At 39.8% G+C, this 24,367-nt stretch overlaps 1 protein-coding gene across 2 annotated transcripts in view; it reads right to left on the reverse strand.

The window, feature by feature from the left end:
- SLC6A15 (solute carrier family 6 member 15) overlaps nucleotides 1–20,241 on the reverse strand; it is a 38,148-nt gene extending 17,907 nt beyond the window's left edge. The window contains exons 1-4 of one of the 2 annotated variants that reach the window (XM_040061841.2): nucleotides 20,158–20,241; nucleotides 11,469–11,573; nucleotides 9,531–10,007; nucleotides 69–226 (exon numbers count right to left, since the gene is read on the reverse strand). In XM_040061841.2, the coding sequence (XP_039917775.1) occupies nucleotides 69–226; nucleotides 9,531–9,819 (447 nt within the window). In that variant the 5' untranslated portion in view covers nucleotides 9,820–10,007; nucleotides 11,469–11,573; nucleotides 20,158–20,241. The remainder of the gene's footprint in view (nucleotides 1–68; nucleotides 227–9,530; nucleotides 10,008–11,468; nucleotides 11,574–20,157) is intronic. The other variant, XM_040061842.1, reaches the window with a different exon arrangement.
- Nucleotides 20,242–24,367: the final 4,126 nt, after the last annotated feature.

Consider the following 24,367-nt stretch of genomic DNA (forward strand, 5'->3'; position numbering starts at 1 on the left):
CCTGCAGCAAAACAGGAAGTCTAAGTCATAACATCTGAAAGCAAATGATATAATGTTAAAAAACTTACAACGCAGCTTGCAAAGCCAATTCCCCCAAGTTTGGGGCTGATATAATTCCACACACCAATACTCCCTCGACGGATCCTCTGCCCAACAGCAAGCTCCAAGAAAAAGAGTGGAATCCCTATTATCAGCAGCAAGATTAAGTATGGCACAAGATAGGCACCTATGAGGGAAAAAAAGTATAAAACAGAGTAAATGGAAGAAGACTCAGAACTTGACAGAACGAACGTGAAAATTTCTAATAGCTTCAAATTTAAATTAGTGTCCTTCATTGCAAAGCTTTTTTGATCACATGCAAGAATAATTTTAGCTGAACCTTAGTTATAATTCTTGTAAGATAGCAAAAACCCAAAGACACCTGATTTATAAAGCACTGTAACACGTTTGAGGTGAGCCTTACTGCGAGATATTACCGAAATGAGTTATTTGTTTGAAATTTTGGACATTCAATCAAACTTCTAAGAAATATAGAATCATCACAGCTGAATCAACATTTCTTACAAAACCTTACAGCCTCACTTGTAACAAAACAGCAAAACTGAATATAAAGGAAATATAGAAAACACTGTACACAACATTCTGAGTGAGCTTCAATTATAAGAAGTTTCAGAAGATAGGTCTGAATTTTTCCATTTCTCAGATGTTAAAAAAGGGGACTTCGTACTGTAATAAGAATGATGCTACCCAGCTAAGCAAGAAAACTATATCAGCCTGCTGCTAACAAGGCTCCAGACATAAAACAGAAACGTGAGGTGGAAGCAAAATGGAGTATTGTAGATATGTATCTTGCAGTACTCACCAGCACTCTTCAAGTCATATTTGAAAATGCAACTCTAACTTCACCTTTATGTAAACATATATATATAAAGCAATTCCTCTTTTTTTTTTTTTTTAAGGTCTTATTCCCAGGAACATATCATACACAATGCTAACTTAAGGATGCATCTCCATTTATTTCAGGAAGCCTGACTGCAAGCAAATATAGTCATACACTTAGCACACTGACAAGTTCCACCCCTAACTTCCTCCTTGGTGTTGTGGAGTATTTAGTACCAGAGCTAACAAAACAAGCAGACATCAGCAATAAGCAACGTGGCACCTGACTTCGTGCGGCTCTTACGCTGCAATATAGACCACTGTGCTGGACAACTAACTCAAAAGCCTTAGAACTTCTGTTTGAAACTATTATAAGGTTAAGGAAGAACATCTGAGACATGCAGACCCCAGCATGTTGAAGTAAGCTACACAGGAAAGATCTAAAGACCTCCAAAGTTTAGATTCAGAGCAGCTAACTTGTATAATCAATGTCTTCATCCTGGGATGAAAGAGAAGCTAAGCAAAGTTCAGAAACCAATTTGGCATTTATCCTGAACTCCAGCTGAGTCCTACTTCAAGTTCGCTCATCCAGGGTCAACTTTCTAGGGCTTTTTTTAGGAATCTATCAAAAGGCACTGGCATTTTCATATCCTTAGTGTGCAATTTATCTAATGGAATACAGTTTATGTTAGAAAAGCTAAACCTTCCTAGGCTGTGCAGGAGGTCTCAGGTGTTCTGGTAGCATTCATTCCCGTTTAGGTCCACTTGCTATTTTGCTCCTCATGAAGTACACACTAATTGAACATCCCCTTCCATTACAAAGATCTTACAAAGATTAATCATGGAGTAACTGCAGTCTTGAGTTCAAGTCTAGTGGAAAAAAAGAAGAAATAAAATCTAGGAAAAATGGGAGCCCCAACACAAGATGTTGACCTCCTGGAATGAGTCCAGAGGCACCAAGTTGGTCCCAGGACTGAAAGACCTGGGGAAGTTCTGTTATTTAGTCTGGAGAAGAGAAGGTTCTGGAGTGACCTTACAGAATCCTATAGCACTACCTAAAGGAGACCATCAAGACAGCCACAGACCTTTAATAAGGGCATGTGGTGACAGGAGAAGGGGGAATAGCCTTTAGATGAAGGAGGGTAGACTTAGATTAGATATTAGGAAGGAATTCTTTACTGTAAGGTTGATTAGGCACTGGAACAGGTTGCCCAGGGAGGTTTTGAACTCCCCATCCCTAGAATTGTTCAAGGCCAATTGGATGGGATTCTGAGTAACCTGGTCTAGTTAGGTTCCTTGCCTATGGCAGGGCAGTTTGCACTGGATGATCTTTAAGGTTCCTTCCAAACCAAACCACTCTATGATTCTATGAAAAACTACTGGCGCACCAGAAAAATAATATCAGTCTCATGTACCTCACAGTCTATAGGCTATGTCATCAATGAAGTAGCTCCTACATTTTATTTCCATGATGTGATAATATGCTATGCAATGATATGGTCTGACAGTGTTTACCAAAGTATTGTTTTTACTGAGGTAGCAGCTACATTCCTATTCAGTACTATGGTGTCTCTCAAAGTTCATTTTCTATGTGCACATAATGGAAAGAATGCAAAGGACTTACTTTCTATTAAGAAAAGAGACAGAAAAAAAAAAATGTGAGGAGAACTGAGGAACAGAGGAACAACCCCATTCAAAAATGAGGGGGACTATCTGTCTTAAAAACATGTAACACAGAAACCATTAAAGAGCCCTGACTGACTCTCAAAATTTCTGCAAGATAGAATTTACATTGCAAGTGAGGAGCTTTGGCATCACTGTCTTTAAAACATCTGCTTATACAATTCACAGAGAGCCAACAGTACACAGGTATTATATCATATAATGCTATAGTAAATGATACCTTAGTTCTTAATTAGATGTGTCATAGCTGAGCAGAGACAAACCTACACAGCTCAAAAAAATTGGGGCCTAGTGACTTACCCTGTATCCCACTGGATGACTGTACTAGAGCAGGAACTGAACTCAGCTCTTCAGTGTCCCAGTCCACAACCTTAATCACAAGGCTGCAAAGTTAAGCACATTTAAAGACTGGGCTGATGTGGATGTTTTATGGTGCAGTATCAGTGTAAATTGCAAGATTTATCAGTTAGATTCTACTAAATGAGTTAAATAAATGTGGCGTTAAATCCACATTACATTAGACATGACAACCCTGTAGTTCAGGGGGTAGCCAGACAGCAGAGTTCATCTCTATACTGCTAGGTTTGTGCAAACCACCTGAAGTGCTGGTTCTGATTATTCAAACCTGCTGAGCTTCCTTCTGATCTTGCTCCTGTCACCAAAGTGGACATAATGGAAAGTTGTGCATGTGTGAGATTCAGTACAACAGAACTTGGATATAGCTGGATTATAAAACTGTATCACAGCTGCAAAGGGCTTCTTGTGCCCCACAGTCAACATGAAACCACAGCATCTCTGGGCAAGTATTTTGCTGAAGTCTTCCCTCGAAGCTAGACATACTTCAAAGAACTCTAAGACATCTTTACTTCATCCTAAAAAAAATCACTATGGAAGCATCTCAGCATGTCTCTTATTAGCCTGTGCATGAAAACATGGATCCTTGCAGGTACAATATTGGATAAGGACCATTCTAATTTGAATTTGAATAATAAATTGGCTTGGAACAACATCCTTCCTTCAGTTGCCCGCTACACAATTCAGCTAAGCTGCCTTCTGAATATTACAATTCTGTGTAGTTCAGGAACCCCAGGTCTCCTTTCTAGATTTACAAAATTATTCAACTGTGAAGTCACTTTTTTTTTGCCTGTTTTGTTCTTAAACATTGGCTTTCATATTAAAAAAAAAACCCTCATCTCAATAAGAAAAATAACCCCCTTATCCTTCTTCACTAGAATGAATGAAAAAGATGTAAGAGATTCCCTAATTTTTGACTTCCTAATTTTTTTATTTAATCAAGCACCAGAATGGGATAGCTGGTATTACCACAATAGCACATAATAGCTGAGATTACCATAAGCACTGCATTTGGTAACATTAACGTCAAAAGTGGAAAAATGACATTGGTTTTGATTTAAGCTCTTATAAATGCTCAAATACATTCATAAAATTATATGATTCATTAGTGATTAAAGAGTTGGAAAAAAGCACTAACACAAGGCGACATAACCATTACCATTTGATACTACAGAAGAATTTTCTTCTCCTAGCAATTCTTGATGTAACCTGAAAACTATATTAACTTTTCACATTTGTTTCAGCTGCTGCTGTGCTGGATTTTAATTAAGTGTCTGATGTTTGATTTAATTCTCATTCAATCAAGGTGAAGTTTACTACTGTCTTGAAGAGAGATCCCAGCTCTTACCACTTCTAGACACTTACTAACAGAATGCAAGCAAGAAGCTGACATTTAGATGAAGAAAAACTTATTTTCAAAATTTTTCAAGTTATGAAAAGTGAGCAACAAAACACTGTAAGTTAACAGTATACTAAGCTTCAATAAGTAAAGTTAATTACCACTACAAAATAGAAACTGATGGTGTCAGGAAAACTGATAAATAAGGTTATGTTTTATCTGTAGGTTTATAGTCTATCCTGATAGGATAGTCTTCCTGTCACTAGTTTCAATTTCAGTATGTTCAGGTGTTCCTGTTTACAAAACTGTACTTATTAAAGGGTGAATATCATCTTAGCCAATTAGCTTCAATGAAGAATAACACTTACAAAATAAAAACAAGACATTTTGAGTACACTAAAGCACAACTAAATTTTGAGTCTGGTAGTACTGCACTCAGAAAATTGTACTATAGTCATCAGTGAACTCAAGGCACTAAATATAAATTATGGATCCAAAGCTACGTAATAAAGCCTCTGAATCCATACTCAAGTGTTGAAATACAAGGAAATACTTGCTTTGCTCCCATTTCTCTTGTGTTAGTTGTTAGCTTCTAGAAAAAGCCCAACTGCCATGATTTTTCATTAAACCACAGAACTTTAATGTCAATCTGCTGTATTTCAGTAAAAAATTCAGACCACTTAACTGTAAAAAACTCACAATGTGACTCTACCAGGTCAATCTTTTCAAAACAAATGACACGATCACCTGCTATAATTTTCCCTATTTTGCTCACAGCTTTTATCTATAATTGTTTAGTAGCTCTTTTGATTTCTTACATCACAGAGATATTAAAAAAGACTTACCTATTTTTTTTTTTTTAAAGATGAAAAAACAGAAAAATTAAGTTAATGCTCACAAAAATGCAGCACAAAATCTTTGGGAATGTAGTACCTTGTGCATTCCTCACTTTTCTTTAAGGTAACAGTCACTTTAGCAGAATAGGTAATTTAATTTTCTTTTGTTACTTCTATTTGCACAACAATATCATTATACCTCTGCTAATCCTAAAGGGAAACAACAACCAAACAAAAGAAACTTTAAATATTTTCTTTGTTTGAAAATAGTGCAAATTGTGCAAGTTGTCCTCCAGATGACAGGTATGAGCAGCAGGAAATTATAAATCTAGTTTATCACTACTTACGAGCATCTTGGCAAGACTGAGTAGACCTGAACAGTTCATTTTTAAGGCTATCAACCATAGGAAGCTGAGGCAGCTCTGAACCTATGTTATGCTAACAGAGGTTATGAAATTGTTACATAGGAACTGTGCTTATCTGAACAAACACACATATTCACCTTCATGTAGTAAAGGAAGAATAAACAAATCCTAGAGTGCAAAAATGAAACTGAGCACACTCAGCAGCAGCACAAATCACCTTTATCAAGAATCAAGGATGAAATAGCTTTTATCTGTTAAGCTGCAAAGGGCAAAAGAGGTGATAGATGGGGTCTGGGCATTGCCTGGCAGAGGTAAGAAGGGCCTGTGGTGAGGACAGTCAGTTTCCCAAAACTTTACTGAACATCTTCAGCCCCTATTTCACAGAGCCTAAAACTCCTTTGCACCAGAAAACCAACACCCTGGAGTGCTCAGTCTCCTCCCAGATTCTTTTTTCCACTTGACAAATTTGGCATTACAGGTACATTGCCGATGTGGATCCAAGTACATCCTAGCTGCATCCCAGCCTTTTCTCTCACCTCTCCCAACAAACATTTTTCTGGGAATACAGCAAGTGTGAAAGTCAGCAAAAAGCTACCCAGTCTAGCTGTAACTTAGTTAACTATAAAAAATAGCAGATATTACTCTAAATATTTGTTTGTTGCTGTGAATTAAAGCAATGGGAGTAAGTGTTAAATAATCACAAGAATTAGATTGAAGGAAATTGGTTTGGTGGAACAGACCAGAGACAGAAACAGAGATTGCAAAGATATCTACAGACATCCAAATTCTCACTGCAGTGTAGTGCTATTCAAGTTACTTTTAAGGATGGTATCACAGGTATCTCATTGAAGCAGTAGAGGGCTGTGACGTTAGGAGTGTCATTATACCACAGGCCCCAGCCATCAACAAACTAAAACTCTGTTGAAACAGGCAGGAAACACACAGTTTTTCCTCCATAAAATTCTCAAATAACATATATCTATTTGGGCTAACATTGCTTTGTCTTGTCTATGTTTATTTTGTTGTTTTTGTCACAGGAGTTAAAAAAAACCCAGAAACTAAGATTACTACACAGTTAGGATTTGCCTTTTACTGGTGGCTGTGAAGGAAACTAATGAGTAACTATGGGTTTTACTTATTATTTGTTTAAAATGGAACTGGATTTATTGGTTTACTACTTTTTAATATGCTTCCCAGCCCTCACATAGTATTTTCCAGATATAAGTTCCATAAACACAGGGAAGAAAATGAAGGTCTAAACTGAAGGTAGAGAACCTAGTTATAACACTTCTAAACTGTTCTAAGGAAATATTTAGAGAAAGCTTACTTATACCAAGAGATTTCAACAAATATTTATAGTAAAGCTGTATCAGAAGATTACAGAAAAGTTCTGACACTGATATATACATGGGTTACATAAAACCACTCTAATTTTACCTAGAATACTTATTTGAAGTAACATGCATGTCAGAAAACAGAACCTCATATAAAATGTATGCAGGTTTTCCTACCATGTGTTTGAAGTGGTCATTCCCTCCCCCTAGTCTTCTATGCTGTTGTAGTGCATTAATTGGGTTTTTATTATATTTCATTTTATATTGGATTTTGTAATGGTTTCTTCTGTACCCCCTGTTCTCATGGAAAATGTATCACGAGGTTTGTCCCTGCTCCTTCTCCCGGCCCATCCTCCCACCCTCCAACTGCAGGAATGTAACCCAACTCTGTTCCACTCCCACCTTATCCCTAATTGGGTAGTGGCTTGTCCCTGCCTCTAGCCCCCTCCCCCTGGGTAAAAGCCCTGGGACCAGGTGGCAAGCTTTCTCTTGCTCTTGGGACTGGGATGGGGATGGGGACAGGGGCTAGACTGGGCTCCTGACCCTGCGGGGGCAGGAGCAGAGATTGAATAAAGCCAAGATTCCCCCTGGACCAAGGGCAGACTCTTTCCTCTTGCCAATGGGGACCTACTCTCTCTAAAGAAAAAGGTTTGCAGCCTCTGGGATCTTTTGGGACCCTGAAGAGAAAATTCCTTCCGGCGTGAATTCTCTCTCAAGCTAGCCAAGGCAAAAACAGAGCACTGGCTCCGAGGGAGAGAGAGCCACGTCACTATGCATATGCACTTGTGAGAATTATCTGTCCATCTGCACACATATACAGGCACCAATGCACTTTACATATTTCAAAGTTTTGTGTAACCTTCTCCATCTTGCATTATGATTAACTTGAAAACCAAGCAAGCTTCAGCTCTAATGAACAGTTCTTTTCCTCTGTTGTTCAGAAGGCTGCCATTTGCTAAAATGGTGCAAAATTATTGTTAAAAGCCAAAGACACCCTTGTCTCAGCCTGTGCAGAAAACATTGGATCTCCAGACTATGTTATACACCAAATTTCCTGCAATCACAGCACAGGAGAAAACACTTAACTACAATCCCAAATGACATCATAATTACGTTTTCAAGTTCAATTAATAAAGTGTCATAATCCTTGAAGAGTGGCTGATTTACTGTTTTAGGGGCTTTGTTTGTTTGTTTGTTTGTTTTCTGAAATGTGAAATTATTAATTAACTTAATTCATTTCTATTTGGTCAGAATTAAATTTACCCTCACTAACAGAGTAACTTTAAAACCACCTGAGGGCATGACACCAATAGCCCAAAGAGAACACCAGTGGATCCCTTTTTTTTGGTTCAAAGGAGAATCCAACTGGCTTGTAAAATTCCTAACTACATTAAGCACAGACTTTAAAAGGGACACAACTACACAAAATAAACTGCTGTAGTCCATTATCCTTGAGACTACATCTTGACAACACACTTTAAATCAATCATTTAATGACTTTCTCTCCAAAATAAAAGAGAAAAAAAGAAACTTAAATTATAGTAAAAACAAAAATCAGCAACTAGATATAAAAGAATTTATCTTGAAGATAGAATATTTGAAAGCATAAACCTAATTTTTAGTGCTTGAATTGAGAGAAAATAAATAAAGAATTACACTTTTACTATACTCAAGGCTCATTTCTGTACTCCTCAATTACATCAGTTCTATCATTCAGCTTTTAAAAAAAGCAAGCAGGAGTAGAATGTTAATTCTATGAATGTCATTTTCTGTACACATTCACTTTCTGTGTCATAAAAAGTGACAGATTTGTTTTGGATTCAGCTTAGTAACTAGCCACAATAGAGTGTGCATTAATGTAGTATATTTGGGTATGGTATAGCATTGGATGAAACACTAATCCTGCATTCATAGAGGAAGGAAAGTCTCCAGCCTCATGCTTCAAACTGCATTCAAGACCACCAATGGTCAACTAACAGAGAGGCCTGATTTTTATATTTTAACTGAAGGTATCTTGTTATTTAGGAAAATAGTAAACTGTTAAAATAGTAAATAAACAAAACTGTTAAATAGTAAGCAGAAAAACAGATGCAGTCCCCTAATGTAATGATTAAAATTACTTATCATCATTTTAAAAAACAAAACAAAAACAAACAACAAATAAACAAACAAAACCAAAAAAAAAAAAAAAAAACCAAAAAAACACAACTTTTTCCCCTCCCAGAATATTTTGAAGTTCTTGCCAGAAGTAAATCATGATCAAATGGCCAGGAGCTAAAAGCAATTAGACAGTAAAGGTGTGAAATTTAGTACCACTAAATATTAAAAGAACAAATGCTGCTTTGGTCTTTAAAGTGGATGTAGTTTTTAATGCCTTGATTTATTGTCAAAGTACTATAAAGAACATTTAAGCACAATAACCTGGTCCTAAACAATGCAACCCTCCATAATTATGGGTGTTATGGGTAGCCACTGGTTCAATGCAGTAGTTAAGGTTTGTATCAAGAGCTTTCTACCCTAAAATGAGGAAAAAGCATCTTAGAAGAATCTGCTAGTTACTTTAACAAATGCATCTTTCTAAATAAAGAGAATGTAGGGTTTTCCTCATAGGCTCTGGCAAAAACTACAAGAAAAAACTGACGTGTTGAAGCAGGTTTGACTGTGGCTCTCTCTACTAACTCTGACTTCTGAAAGGTTAGCATCGTCATCTAGACACAACTAGCTGTATCACAAAACTTACCTCCACCATTCTTCTGACACAGGTAGGGGAATCGCCACACATTCCCCAATCCCACCGAAAATCCAACTTGTGCCAGAATATATTGGAGTTTGCTATTCCAAGCAGGTCTTTCATCTTCCACATCTAAGCCTTCTTCAACATCTACATCTTTTTCTTCCTGATCATCAACCATAAGTTCACTCTTCTTGAAGGCATCATCTGAAGAGTCCTCATTAGAGAGCAGGTCCTTAACTGATTCAATGATCTCATCATCTAGTTCCCTTTTCACTACCTTGCTGTTCTTAGGCATTTGTAATTAGAAACAAACAGCAAGGAGATGATGTTCAGCTGAGACAGATGGACACTGAAGCAGATGCTCTCTCTGCTTGGGAAAAAATACTGAATAAAAAACCTGAAGATGGTGCCTTATGAGTCCTTGATACCAGGGAACCAAGAGTTAGGACTTCTGTTTCTGAACGCTTGTTCTACTGAAAGTATCTGTGGAAAAAAAACATTAAAAAGTATAATATATTATTACACAGAAGAAACTTAATTTGAAATCATGTGCTTTGTTTTACCCATTCCTGCATATTGCAGTGATTTGACAAGAAGGGAAAACAGAAGAAAGGGAGGTTAAACCACTTTCAAGTTGTGGGGAATAAGTCCACTATTTGGTCTAAAAGACTTTATAAAATATATTTCATTCACTTGTTAAGGGTTTTGGTTTGGTTTAATTCCTAAGGACTGATAGGCTAACTGCTCATATTTTGATACCATAACAAGATTCTCCTTATCAGGTATAAAAGGGTATATGCTCTTTACATAAAATGTAGGAGCCCAACTCCATTACTTCCTGACTTAATAGCTGTACTTGAATGTATTAAAAGTGTATTTTAACCAAAGTAAATAAAGTTTTTCAGACCATTTCAGAAAGTCATGCAGCAGTTATAACTGAGAGAATGCACCTAGTAGTTCAAAAGCAATGGTGATTTATTTTCTTGTTACTCCTTCATCCTAGAATATATAATCACAGTCATAGTTTGAAAGGAAAGATGCTCATCTCTTATAAACTTTGATGCTTTAGATATTTTTAATTATTTCCCTGTTTCTAAGAAACTATTTGAAATATTAGAAATGCCAAATTCATTTTAAAAGCCTATTGTTTCAATGTGTATGTACAGAAACAAAAATGCCTACCTTTGAATACGTGTTTTTCTAAAACACAGTAATATAAAAGACAGACATACTTGCTTGCAGTTGTCATACAAAAAGTAATCGTAAGATTTTGGGGAGGAATGTTTTTCAATAAATTCTTCACAAATCACATGGGATAAAACTAGTGTGTGCAAAGCCATCTGCACAATTAAGAGTCTTAAAAGGGATTTAGATTATGTGTTAAGCTTCATAAAAGCTCTAAACAGGGCTTCTGTAAAGAATACACAATAAGTCTAATCAAGAACTGCTAACTGATGAGAATCAGAAATTACTTCAGGAAACATGAGACCTTACAGCTTTTGCTTATGGACTTGCTGCAACACCTGGTCCATAGTATGAAGGCTGCATCATGTCCTGACAAAATCCCATGCAGTGGCGAACTGCAAGGTACTGTTCACACAGTCATTGAGAGATCAAGCATCTCATGGCTGCTGTCATGCCAGACCCAAAGGAAAGATATTAAGCTGCTGGAACCCAGCCCACAGCTTATCAAGATGAGACTTCACAGCACCAGAAATAAAACCCCTGCCACCACAGTTCTATCACCAGCCTCCTAGCCAACAGGGCAATTACTTTTCCAATTATTTCCAAGGATTTGGAAGCTGAAATTACCCACTGAACTCCACTGTAACCTCTTTTCTTGATTCCCTAGACTCTGGTCACTGTCTTCTCACTTGCCTCCTCTCAGCAACTCCAGCTCTGGCAGTCAGCCCAATTTTTTTTAGCATAGTAGAGCCTACTTGCCTTGTGATCTGCTTCATGTTCACCACTGTGACTGAAGGGTTCAGGGTCCTTTCTTCTGACACGCAGTGGGACTAGTACCAGATTTTGCTTTGACTGATACCAGTTCTTCCAAAAAGAAAAAAAAAAAGTGTATGAGCTAGACAGAGAACAGTAGAATAGGGAAAAAGTTGTTTATACAAGTGGGAAATCCTAATACTTTATCCTGTATATCTAGGCTAAATGAATGTCTGTGTAGGCCTCTTTTCAGCTGTTCTGTCATTTGCATCCTTCAAAGGACTACACCCTCTTCTAGTTCATACATGATTCAGTGGCTCTTAGTTCTGAATGAGATACCTATGTAGAACCAAAATGTAAACTTAATACATTAAGTTGAAGCATTTAAGCAATCCTAATGGAGCTTTGGGACTGTAAGACTCAGCATCTGGTACTTCAAACATAACTTTTAGTCACATTTCAAACTTTTTTCCCCTTTGTTCCACTGATGCAAATTAGAGAGCAGCTTCTCAGTTCCAGTAATTTGTAATAAGTTCAGGGACTACATTAAAATGAAACAGCTGGACATGTGAGACTACATCAGTACTTGTAAGTCTGAAATCCTTCTCTAACTGTAATAACAAAAAGATATTTTCAGTCAAAAAGACACAAACCATCCCTCAGTATTTACTGAAATGTTTTAAAAGATCATACCTGTTTTATTTTAGATAGAGTAACTTGCAGGGCAGGAATATGATTTATCTGGAGCTCTCACTGATGAGTCAATTCCAACAAAAATTGCATCACTCTGTCATGTTACGCATTACACATTGCACTGCTACACTTCAGGATAAATGGGCTTGAGACTTTAGTCCCAGCACAGTATCATAATAATTTCCCTTTCATTAACCTTCCATTAAGCAGTATGTTATCCACAGAAATATCACTGTATAGACCTTGCAAACATTTGCAGGTCTTGAGAAAATGTGGGAGGCATGCTCAGGAGACTGGTGCATGGTTCTAACAGCACTGCTTTCCTAATTCAATACACTATCACTGGCCAGACTGTGCCAAGGATGGAGGACAGTCCCTTCTGGACACATCACAAATCCAAAGGCACTCTCCAGCTGTCAGATTTAACAACATTTCTCTATATCAAAGGAGCTGGTACTAAGCAAATGAGTCCTCTCTTAAGAGATACTACCATCAGGTAACAAATGTTCTAAGTGTGGTCCCAGCTGGTTTGTGCAACGCATCTACTGCTCTGTGCCCGGCACTCCCAGAACACAGCCAGTGACATGCACAGAAGCCTCTCTTTGGTCCAGAACACAACTTGCACAGAACACTGATATCACACTACTCAGTTGAGCCATGTCTAGATATGAATGCTCCTAAGTGACGTCTGGATAGGGAGAAAGAGTAGAGGTACTCACCAGCACTGTTTAGCTAAACCTGAACCACTGAACCAAGCTTTCTTTTCTTTTTCCTAATCTGAGTATTGAACTTGAGCACTTCACCATATAAAATGCTATTCTATGTTTCCCACATTGGTGTAGTCCAGTATTGAAGTTAATCAGCATTAAACTAGGAAATATCATGCCAAATTCTGTTAAACATATTCCAGTTAGTTCCAGTGCCTTGTTACCTTCCACACTGCCTTGTACAGAAAATACAGCACTATGTGATTGAGACAAGCTAATTTTGTTAATCCTTAGTAAATGGTTCTATTGTTATGTAGATTTTTAAATTATACTTAGGAGAAACTATCATTATATTAGGACTCCAAGTCCTAAATCTTGTCAGATATTTTAAAATATCACTATGATATCACCAGTGTCTTGGATTTAAAGTAAAATGTCTAAAATATAATCTAGCCCTTATTAAAGCTGTTTGTTTGTACGTTGTCCTTTTTTTTTATGTCTTGGATATAGATCATGGAATTGATCAACTGATTTAGATATCAGGTTCTCATCCTTTTCATGACTCAAATGATGTAACCTGTCAGATGAAAACACTGAAGGGAAATTTTTATTATCACATTTATTGGAGAAACATGATATTTTTGGGGACTTTTCTATAACTGAAATGAGCAAATAAGAATGGATTTCCTTTTTTATGAAAAATTCCATTTATAAAGAAATCTAAAATTACTCTTAAACTGACTTAACAAGTGTCTGTATTGTTTGAATGGAATTTAACAGAATGGAAATTGATTAACTGAATTGATGGTTCAGTTAAAAGAACATTAGAAAAATTATTCTGTCGCTGAAATAAGAGCAACCAATAATCTGAGCTGGCATAAACAATCTTTTGCAAAAAAAATCAAACGTACGAGCTAGATATTAACTATGTCTTACTATCATTGTCCTTGACCATACTAAATTCTATTTCTTTTGTATAAAACAGTGAGTCTTTTCTGACTTTTTGTTATCAACCAAACTTTCTGGGAATTTTGGGGGTTTTTTTCCCATGGAAACAGAATCAACTTGATGCAGCAGCATGCAGAAGTAAAGTAACCTGATTAGACCTCCACATTACTAGCAGATTAAGCTATAATAATCCCTTGCAATTGGGAATTCAGACCCAAATTAGCTCCCTGGGAGATCCAGGCTCACTACAGAACTTTTACTTCAGCTTCAAAGCCCTGCATTCAGAAATGCTGGCACAGGGAGAAAAGACTTGCAATGCCTCCACTGACCAAACTTGAGTTTAGAGTAAGACTCAAAGGAACTTCATTAGTCAAAGCACCAGAAGACACATTGAAAAACTTTGCTGTATGTCTTTTTCTCACAATCTTTTTCATATGGAATGCCTAGTAAGGGAGTTGTCCTGATTCTATTCAACACTTGCTGCTCCTCTTCAACCGTTACAGTGGCAACGATTCTTATGTCGGGCTTCTTCCGATGCACCTCTATCAGACAGATCTGCATGCCAATCACTATGTAGATACCTACTAGAAGAAAGCTGTTCTTCCGGTTCTCTCCGGCTGTGTAATACTACCAATAAACAATTAAAAGTATGAGGCTAGAGATTTTCCCACCATATACAGAAAAAACATGCACAAAAAAAACCCCTCACTTACAGATTTGGAAGTATAATGAGTACAGCTGCCCCATGTTCTTGGAAATTCAGCACAAACCTCTATAAAAAACCGTTTGTAAGGCAATTTCATGCCTTTAAAACATCCCACAATACTACCTGCAATGACTGATATAACTAAGTATTAATGAACTTCTAGCAGTGTTTTACCACCATAAATTACAAACACAATGATTCTTACATTGCATTTCTTCTTAAAACCAGCACTCCCTCTGAAAAGCCAAAAATATTCTTTTCTAACACAGTGTACTTTTTTCTTTTATAATCTTATTTTTACTTCTGATGGAAACACAGCAATTTGAAAAAATTATTTAGATTCCATTTTTAATGCATTACAAATAACCCTCAATACCTTTTTAGGTTCATTGTTTGCCAATTGAAGGGATTAAAGAGATCAGCATTCTATTCTTCAGAGCACTGCGTTCTTCCCTGAGGAAGCAGTTAAATACCAACATGCTGCTGTGAGCGTGGCAAAATGCAATAAAACATGCAGCCAGTTCACATCACTATAATCTCAGCTTTGAAAGTAGATTGTACCTGTGTGGTGTACCAGTCCAGACCCACAAGCTTGTGTCTTATGTTCCTGTTCACCAGATCTTCCCTTTGACTCCCAATGAAGAAACCAGTATGTTTAAGCAGAGGACATGGAACTAAAGTCAGGATTCTCACCATGATATATGTTTCATAAATGATCTTTACTAATATACATGCCAAATGTTTCAGTCTGTATGAAATCAGTGGAGAAAAAACATGCAAAGGTGAAGAAGAGGAACCTTTTGCACCAAAAGGAAATGCAAAAAATTGCATCCCAAATACAATTCTACAAGCTGGGAAGAAAAAGCATGATGGGAACAACCAATACAGAAAATGAAAACCGAAGGTTTAGGAGCAATGGACAGCTCTAAGTCTGCAAAAAAAAAATCCATGCAGACAGGATGACAGGAATACCTAGTGAGCACCATATTTGAGTGAAAAAGAGAGGAAGAAGACTGCAGGAGCAAACCAGGTTTCATGGGAGTTCTGTGACTGTGAAGAATGGCTATCGCTGTGGGAATCTGTGCACAGATAATTATTTCAGGAAGAGTTACACTGGTACAGTACTCACTGCACAAGACTGAATTACTGCTGCAATGCAGCATTGTGTTCTTTGGTGGAAACAGGAATACACACCATAACCTTTTTGCCTAGTCAAGCCCATCTCTATCTATGAACTGAAACAACCATTAATGCTTGTCTTCAGGGTGAACTACATGATCTTGCACTTTTCCTTACCTAGTTTAATATAGTCTGGCAGTAAGATGTAGATGCAATACGTGCTTAATTCAATTGAAATTAAAGATAATTATATTCAATACAATTATCCTTGTATTAGCATGGCTCAGAAAGCATCACTGAAGAATGCAAGGAAATCTGTTACACCTTCATGACACTGTAAAAATAAGTGCTCTGTGGGCTATAGGAGACTTAAATGCTTTAGAAAAAAGCTTTTATTCTGGTGTCTACGACAGAATCATTTATACTATAGCAAAACTATTTAAAAATGCAAGACTAAATTCACACCTCCTGCAGATACAGGCAGTTATATAGACTTTAGTAACACTGTATCTGTTTCATATAGCTGGGAATTTGTTCTCCATTTCTACAAAATTTTGTTCATGGCTTTATCCTACAACTAAACCCTGCACAGACCCGAATACAAAAAAATTACAGTCTGTATTAGTCTCCTTAAATTTAGTTACAGGACTTCGTACTATTATAGAACAAACACAATAAGTTGAACAAAACCCATAAAGTTTCTTTCTTGGGATTGTTAATTATCAGCAGACTTGATCTTAAACAGCTTGTACGACTACTGCCAAATCACTGGCCCAACAGCAACATCTAGAGACATAATGTTACAACCTAGAGCTCTTAAATGTCAGTTTTTCTTTTCACTGCACATAATCACTAAAGAATTAATTTGCCTTACTGTAGTTTCTCACTTCTGCTTTCACAGGTTTCTCAGTATTTTCTTCTCACAAATCAACCTCACTGAAACATTTCAGAGACTTACAGGATGAGCTAACTGTAACCTCCTATTCAAATGGAGAAAATATATCATTTACTTAGTAATTTTTTCTTACATGTACTTTATTGAAGGAACAAATTCAGTAGTTACAACTCCTTCAAGTGAAGTAATCTCATCAAATATAAAGAAACTCCACCCCTAGCTGGTCAAACTCAAAAGGCGCAACTACTGGCAACTTGAAACAAAATCTCTATAGTCTAAGCTCACCATACAAGAGAACAATGAGTTTATTTATCACACTTCTCAGAAGTCAGAGGTTATAAACGTATATTAAATATTTCAATAAAGTTATTTAAATTGAAAAACCAATTACTGAAAATTAGATATTACCAGACACATACCCGAGACCCTAATTCTCTGACCTCTGTGCTTTAGAAGGGATCAATAAGTAAATCAAAATGTCCCTGGGAAGAATTTATGTAATTACTTCTTCCTCTGTGTTTTTTACATACAAGCAAAAAAAGTCAAACTGAACACATGGGTTACTTCTCATCACATCTGATTATTTAATTTCATTACACGAATCACACTTTCAAGTTATGTTACAATAAATGCCTATGTCTTTAGAAAGAAAATTATTAATACCAATTCCACTAATGAAAATCAAACACTCTAAATGTTTTTATCCCTTCTCCCTTTTGGCTTAGGGGGAGCATACTAAATTATTAATATTGCAGTACACATTTCTGACACTTGAAATGCAAAACTGTCTTTTGCCAGCAGCAAGAAACTGTTTTCCCAAAGTGGGAAATAGACTACTGGCACCATCACTTGAGGTGCTGTTATCCACAGCATTACACAAACTTTTTTCTTTCTTTCTCCATACAAACAAGGAATCCCTAGCCTTAGGAGTGAAGGATAAGAATGCAGAACTCTGTTTTAGTGTAGGCTTATGGGAAGCTCAGCCCAGTTACTGCCATTGCCTAATGCAACCCTTCTGGCAGTTACCACGGCATTTTCACGCCACTTTGTACCGTCTCACCAGGATTTGCACTTCTGGCTCTTCAGTAGCATAGCCTTTGGTTGTCAGTGGTCAATGATACTTTTTTCCCCTAAGTTGTTTCAATACATTTCCAGAGTAATGGCAAGGTTACTTTGAATCAATTTTCAAGGACAAATGAAGTTGCTCAAGTTTTAATTGGCCACCTGCTCATAGGTCAAAGTTATTTGGCAACTGGGAATTCACGGATCTCTAACGTCATATGAAAAAGCTGCTACCATTGCTATTATGCTGATTATAAAATCTGGGACTGAAAACTGTTCTTCCAAAATCAACAGGTATTTTCTTTTAATTAAGAGCAATTACTCATGGAGATGAGTGAAATGGTAAGAACAATGGAAAGTAGTTAAGAAAACAGGTAAAAATGTCCCTAATGTTGTGAACATTTCTGGTACACTACTCTAGAGAATTTAAAAAAAAAAAAAAAAAAAAAAAAAATCTTCCCAGAAAGAATCTACCACAAATACTTCAAGTAGTAATTCCATACCACTTGAGTAGTGACTGCTCCTTAACAATGTAATCTAATAGGAATAGCTGCAATGAGTAGATTGTATTTCTGAATAATCTGTGATTTTATTTTTTTTTTTTCTGCCTAATTCAGCATTTGAAGTTTTGTGCATAGGGGCTTTTGCAATATGGAAAAAAGACAACTGTAAGAATGATAAGACACGAAAGGTCAACAAGAATCAGATTATGCTATAAAACTAGTTTCAAGATGCCTTGGCAGTTTCACACACTCCATTTTCTGTATTGGTGACATATCTGAACAGCTATGAAATCATTTGGTTTTTCATGCACAAATCAAAATCAATGGGATTCTTGAGTCTGAAGTGCAGAGCTGAGCCCAAAGGGAGTGTCTGAGATGCACTGAATAAAGGCTGTGATTCTATGGTTATCTTAATACAGAGTGTGGGTAAACAAAAAACTTATTAGCCAAAACAAAATTAAGCAATTTTTCCTAAGCATTTTTCATAGTTTCCTTTCTAATGTGATGCTGATAATGGGAAATATACTGCTAAATAGAAAGAAACTGATTATGTGTTCATCTGAATTAATCAAATGGAGAAAGCTGCCTGCAAAATACATCAAGCATACATTTGTATGACCATCAGATAACAAAAATCTAACTTCATTTACATTTTTCTTGCAGGGGGGAAATTGGGTGCACATCCTATGGTATGCCACAGTGACACAGATGGTAACATACTATTGAAAATTATTAGGCTTATTTTAGAAAACTGTACTACAGCAGTGAGCTTATTATGTAGCAGTATCACACTAAAAATAAAATAGTTGATTATAATCTGGTCTTTAACAAGTAAAACAAAGTGCAATTTACTTAAACAGATGAAATCTCAATCACAATTCTCACGTGTGCCAGATCAGTGTGACTGTGCAAACATATTACAATCATGTCATTTACTTTACTTCCACAACAAAGCAAAGCTTGCAAAGAAATTCCAGTTCGCTCTAACACTAACAAAATGAGAACAAAACCAAGCAATACGGGCATGGAAATTAGAAGGATTATAAGCAAATCGAAGAGAAAAAGAATCACTATGAGAAAACTGTAGGTATGAATCTACCCTTGTCGACATGCCGTAATACCCGGCGGACTGCAACCATCAAAATCCTGCATGGAAAATAAATCCAAGAGGCACAAAGACTGGGGAAGGTCCTCATTACCATAACCACCCAAACATGGCTGACACCGGGGCACACTAGCCCCCGGCCGCGGGGGTTGCCCCCAGCCTTGGCGGGGCGAGAGAACGCGAGTGGCGCGGCGCTGGGAGGCACCGAGCGGCCCCGCCGGGCGACGCCCACCCCTCCGCAACAATAATGCAGCGCCCGGGCCCGGCCCTCGCCCCCTCGCGCGTCCACCCGCGGCACATGGTGGGGATGGACCCCCGCGGGCCGCTCCCGACGGTGCCCAGCTAGCTCCCCGAGCAGCCGGCCAGCCCAGCTCTCCCCGAGCCCGGGTTCGTCCGTGCAGCGAGGCACATCCACCCTGGTGCTCCCGGGGGGAGACAGCCCGCAACCCCGCTCCTCCCGGAACACGCGCTACACATGCATCTGCAATTTTTTACGCAACGCACGGGAGATGAATGAAATTTCTTTCACTCCGAAAAAGGTAGCAGTTCCTCGCCCTTACCAATAACAATAGCAATAGTGTAATAGCGCTGATTAAGACAGCCCCGTACATCCTTTAACGTACCGCCGACTTAAAACACATGGGTGGCTTCTAACCGGCCCTCACTATTGTTTACCGAGGGGCCAGCTCTATTCCCCGCCAACAAGAGCCTGGCGCCAGGGCGAAAGCAGCCTCCCCGGTGGGCTGCGAAGATCCCCGACCCGCAGGAAGGCTGACACCGGAGGGAAAGAAACCCCCCCCCACATCCTACCCCTTCCCTCCCGGCAACACGAGCGAGGCGGTCTCGCTCTCCCGCGGCCCCAGCCGCATGGCAGGGCTGGGAAAGCGCGGGCCGCCCCGCGCACGAACGCTCAGCGCCTCGCCATGCCGTACCATGCTGTGTCATACCGTGCCTTACCTCCGCCCGCCGGGCGCCAGCTGCGACAAGCAGGGGCCGGGTTCCCCTGCGGGCGCGGATGGCGAGCGGGGCCGTGCGGGCGCGGGGCTCAGCGGCGGGCAGGCGGTGGCAGACACATGTGCCCAACCCTCACTGCGGCGGCGTTTAAAGACAGACATAAAAGCAGCGGGGGGAGAGGAAAGGGGAGGGGAGCGCCGAGCCGGGGGAGCTGCACCTCCTGACGCAGGGAGGAGCGCCCACCTACCCGCCCGCAGCAGCATCATCTCTGCCGGAGGCGGGTGGGCTGGAGGCAGACGCGGAAGCGAGAGGACAAGGAGGGAGGGGCGCCCCATCCCCGCCGCGGCGCCAAAATCCCCGCCGCCACGCTTAGGCACTGCGGGTGCCTCATTTCTATTCTTATCTTCATCCCCTGCCGCTTCCGCCTCTGCGTCCAGACTCGTGACGGTCCCTAGGTCCCCTGTGCCTCTCACGGGCTGCGAGCGGCCCGCCATGGCCTTCTTGTCGGTGGGGCAGCGGCGCACGGGCGGGGGGCGGCCGAGAGGCGGAAAGTAGGCACACAGGTGGGAGCTTCCTTGGGGAACACGTAGGCTTCCCAAAAGGAGATAAATGGGAATGGGGGTGTGGGAGAAGAGTGGAAGACACCGACCATCCCCGTGGTGATGGTGCACAGGTCTTGTAGCTCTGACAGTTGCTTCAGTCGCAGGAAGGTGATGTTTCGCTTCAAGGCTTCCCCTAAACATTCTGTCATTAAGTGTTCACTGCCCTTCGATCAGCTTTTTCTCTGCTTGAATGTCTCTTTGGGGAAGAAAATGAAAAAGGCGGATCGATCCTGCCTAGCAAGGAAGACTTGTAGTAAAGAGGAAGTGAGCTGCTCAAAGGCGCGGCAGCCAGGTGGGAGAGGCGCGATCGAATGGAGAATGAACTGGTTCGCTGTGTGAACAATAATTGCAACAGCTTCCGTCTTAACATACATAATCTTATTATACCTCAATCAAGGTGAATCAAGGAGAGATTTTCCTTCAGAGTAGGGAAGATAGTCTGCATAGGTCATTTGTTTTTCCTTCATCTTTTACTGTGATACAAACTTACTTTCATTTCTGACTCGTTATTAAAAGTAATTCATCACAGCATTGTGCATTTCTTGCTATTGATGCTAGTTCACTTAGCTAATAATTTCCACAATGCATTTCAATTATGTATAAAAACAGCCCTGTAGACAATAGATACTGTACTCACTAATGGAATATTATTTGCAATTCAGGAAAAATGAACCTGCCTTGAGTAAGTTTCTAACTGTGAATTAAGTTTCTTTTATACTAAGTGCTAATAAGAGGAAGAATTTATGCTTTCATTTGCCAGGTCATGAGTGATACTTTTATTTAGTAACTAGTAACTTTATCAGATGTCTACATAGTTAATTGAAATAGGAAAAAGTAATTTCTGGATCTCTTTAAATTCTGTGTACCGTTAATGGTGAGCTTAGATCTGAAGTAGGGAGCTACACATACACAGGCACAAAGAAAGCCTCATTTGCTGGTCAGACTCTCAAAGTGTCTGCTTTGACTCAGGAGATGTGAGGGTATAGAGAAAAAAATCTAAGTGGAAAGCAAGAAAACGCCAGCAAGACAAAAATCATTATCCTAAAAAGCAAAGCCCAAATGCTGATGTGCAAAAGCTCTACACTGTCAAAACTTTAGAGAAAAAAAAAAGTGCAGGAGTGTTTGTGGAAATTGCTTCCTCCTGCTGCTGAGGACTCCAGGACGGTGTAGATAAATGTAGACGAGAGATCTCTGAAGTTTAGGTTTTAGAAGATGAGGTTTATTGTAAGGGATGTGGAGGCCTTGCTCTGAGCTGCCAGGCTGCAGCTCGTGGCAAGGCCTAGGAAAGTGGGGGAAGGGAGAAGTAGGGAGAGGAAATTCCAAGAGAGGAAAGTCCTCGGGAAAGGGTGCAAGCAAAGAGAGCGTCCAGCCCCCCTGGGACCCCTTATCAGGGGTCTTCAAGGTGGGCTGGAACAAGCCTTGGGCCAATGGGGTTACAGATACCTGATACTTCAGGGGAGGGGTACAGGTGTGGGATGAACCATACATTGAGGGGTGAGACAGGACATTCCATTTGACCTCTGGGTCTGGCTGCAGGTAACCTTTCAGATGGTCACATAACTGTTTTCCCAGACATCCAGTATCTAATACATCTCAAACATCAAAACTTACTTTCAATTCTATCTCACTTACAGTTTTCTCATTCTCAGAATATAGGCAATCATATTTATAGGGTTTTTTTGGCTCTTCCTCCCCAACAAGTGTTACCCTGGTTTTTCTGTGTTTTCTTATTAGCCTTTTGATTTTCATAAATGGAGTCCAGATCTTTTAGTTCCTGTACAATATTAAGAGCAGTTTTCTACCTTTCCTCACAGATGTAATATAAACAAATCCTTTGTTTTTCATTCTCTGTCCTTTGTTTGCATATTTCTAACCTGAAAACAACTGTAACTGACAATTGGTCTGGCCACTGAGGCTGAGGGGTGGAAACCCCAAAAGCCAATCTTCTGCTAGACCCATAATGTATAAAATAAAATAAAACAAAGGGGTTTCGTCTTCTTCTTCTTCTTCTCTCCGCTCTCTCAGCTGGGAGCTGGATCGGAAGAACCTCTGCGAAAATCTCTTGTCTGCATGTGACTGCTTTGTGTGTCTCGGTGACACAGGAGAGAAAATGACTGGAAGAAAAGCAGTTATGCTAATTTATTTTTCTGCTAGGTTTTTGCTATCTTGTCACTTGTGTAGAGATTTTAAATATCATGAGTTGGAAGAGACTCACGAGGATCATCGAAGTTTGAAGTCCTGGCTCTGCACAGGACAACCCCTCACACACGTCTGAGAGCGTTGTTTGAACACTTTTTGAACTCTGTCAGGCTTTGTGCTGTGACCACTTCCCCAGCGAGGTGTTGTAGTGCATTAATTTGGTTTATATTGTATTTCATTTTTATATTGGGTTTTGTGATGGTTTCTTCTGTATCCCCTGTTGCCCTGGAAAAAGTATTACGAGGTTTGTCCCTGCTGCCCCGCCCCACCAATCCTCCCACACTGGAATGTAACCCAACTCTGTTCTACTCCCACCTTATCCCTGATTGGATAGTGGCTTGTCCCTGCCTCTATCCCCTTCTGCCCTGAGTAGAAGCCCTTGGGAGGACGTGGGGCTTTCTCTTGCTCCAGGACCAGGACAGGGATGGGGACTGGACTGAGCTTCAGACTGCGGGGGCAGGACCCCAGAATAAAGCTGTGATCCCCCCTGGACAAGGAGCAGACTCTTTCCTTTTGCCATCGACGATCGCCTGCTCTCTCTAAAGGAAAAGGTTTGCAGCCTGTGGATAGCTTTAGGACCCTGAAGGAAGATTCCTTCTGGTGTGGGCTCTCTCTCTCAAGCTTGCCGAAGCTAAAACGGAGCGCAGGCACCAAAGGGAGAGAGAGCCGCTTCAGGGAGGCTGTTCCAGTGCCCATCCACCCTCTAGGTGAAGAACCTTTTCCTAATATCTAATCTAAACCTCTCCTAACACAACTTCAGGTCCTGTCACTGGTCACCACAGAGAAGAGATCAATGTGTGCCCCTCCTCATCCCTTGTGAGAAAGTTGCAGTCTGCAGTGCGGTCTCCCCTCAGTCTCCTCCAGGCTGAACAGACCAAGTGACCTCAACTGCTCCTCATACGGCTTTGCCTCAAAGCCCTTCACCATCCTCGCTTGTGTCCTTACTCTGGATGCTCTCTAAGAGTTTAATGTCATTCCTATATTGTGGTGCCCAAAACTGCACAGGGCACTTGAGGTGAGGCTGCCCCAGAGCAGAGCAGGACAATCCCCTCCCTTGCCTGGCTCGCAATGCTATGCCGTGCCTGATGCCCCGCAGGACAGGGTTGGCCCTCCTGGCTGCCAGAGCACTGCTGACTCATGTTCAACTTGCCATCAGTCAGCACCCCTAGGTCCTTTTCTGTGGTGCTGCTTTCCAGTATCTCATTCCCCAGTCTGTCACTACATCCAAGGTTGCTCCATCCCAGGTGCAGAATCTGACACTCAGGTCTTTTGCATGCAAGTATCATTAATATTCTCAGTGCATGTAAATGACATTTTTTCACATGCTGGGTAAATGTGGAATTAGTACTCCACTTTACGCCTTTTGAATTTGTTACTTTCGTTAATATTCTCTCTTCGTCTTAATGTTACCT

This window comes from Hirundo rustica, chromosome 4 (genome assembly GCF_015227805.2).
Source record: "Hirundo rustica isolate bHirRus1 chromosome 4, bHirRus1.pri.v3, whole genome shotgun sequence".
Classification (NCBI taxonomy): domain Eukaryota; kingdom Metazoa; phylum Chordata; class Aves; order Passeriformes; family Hirundinidae; genus Hirundo; species Hirundo rustica.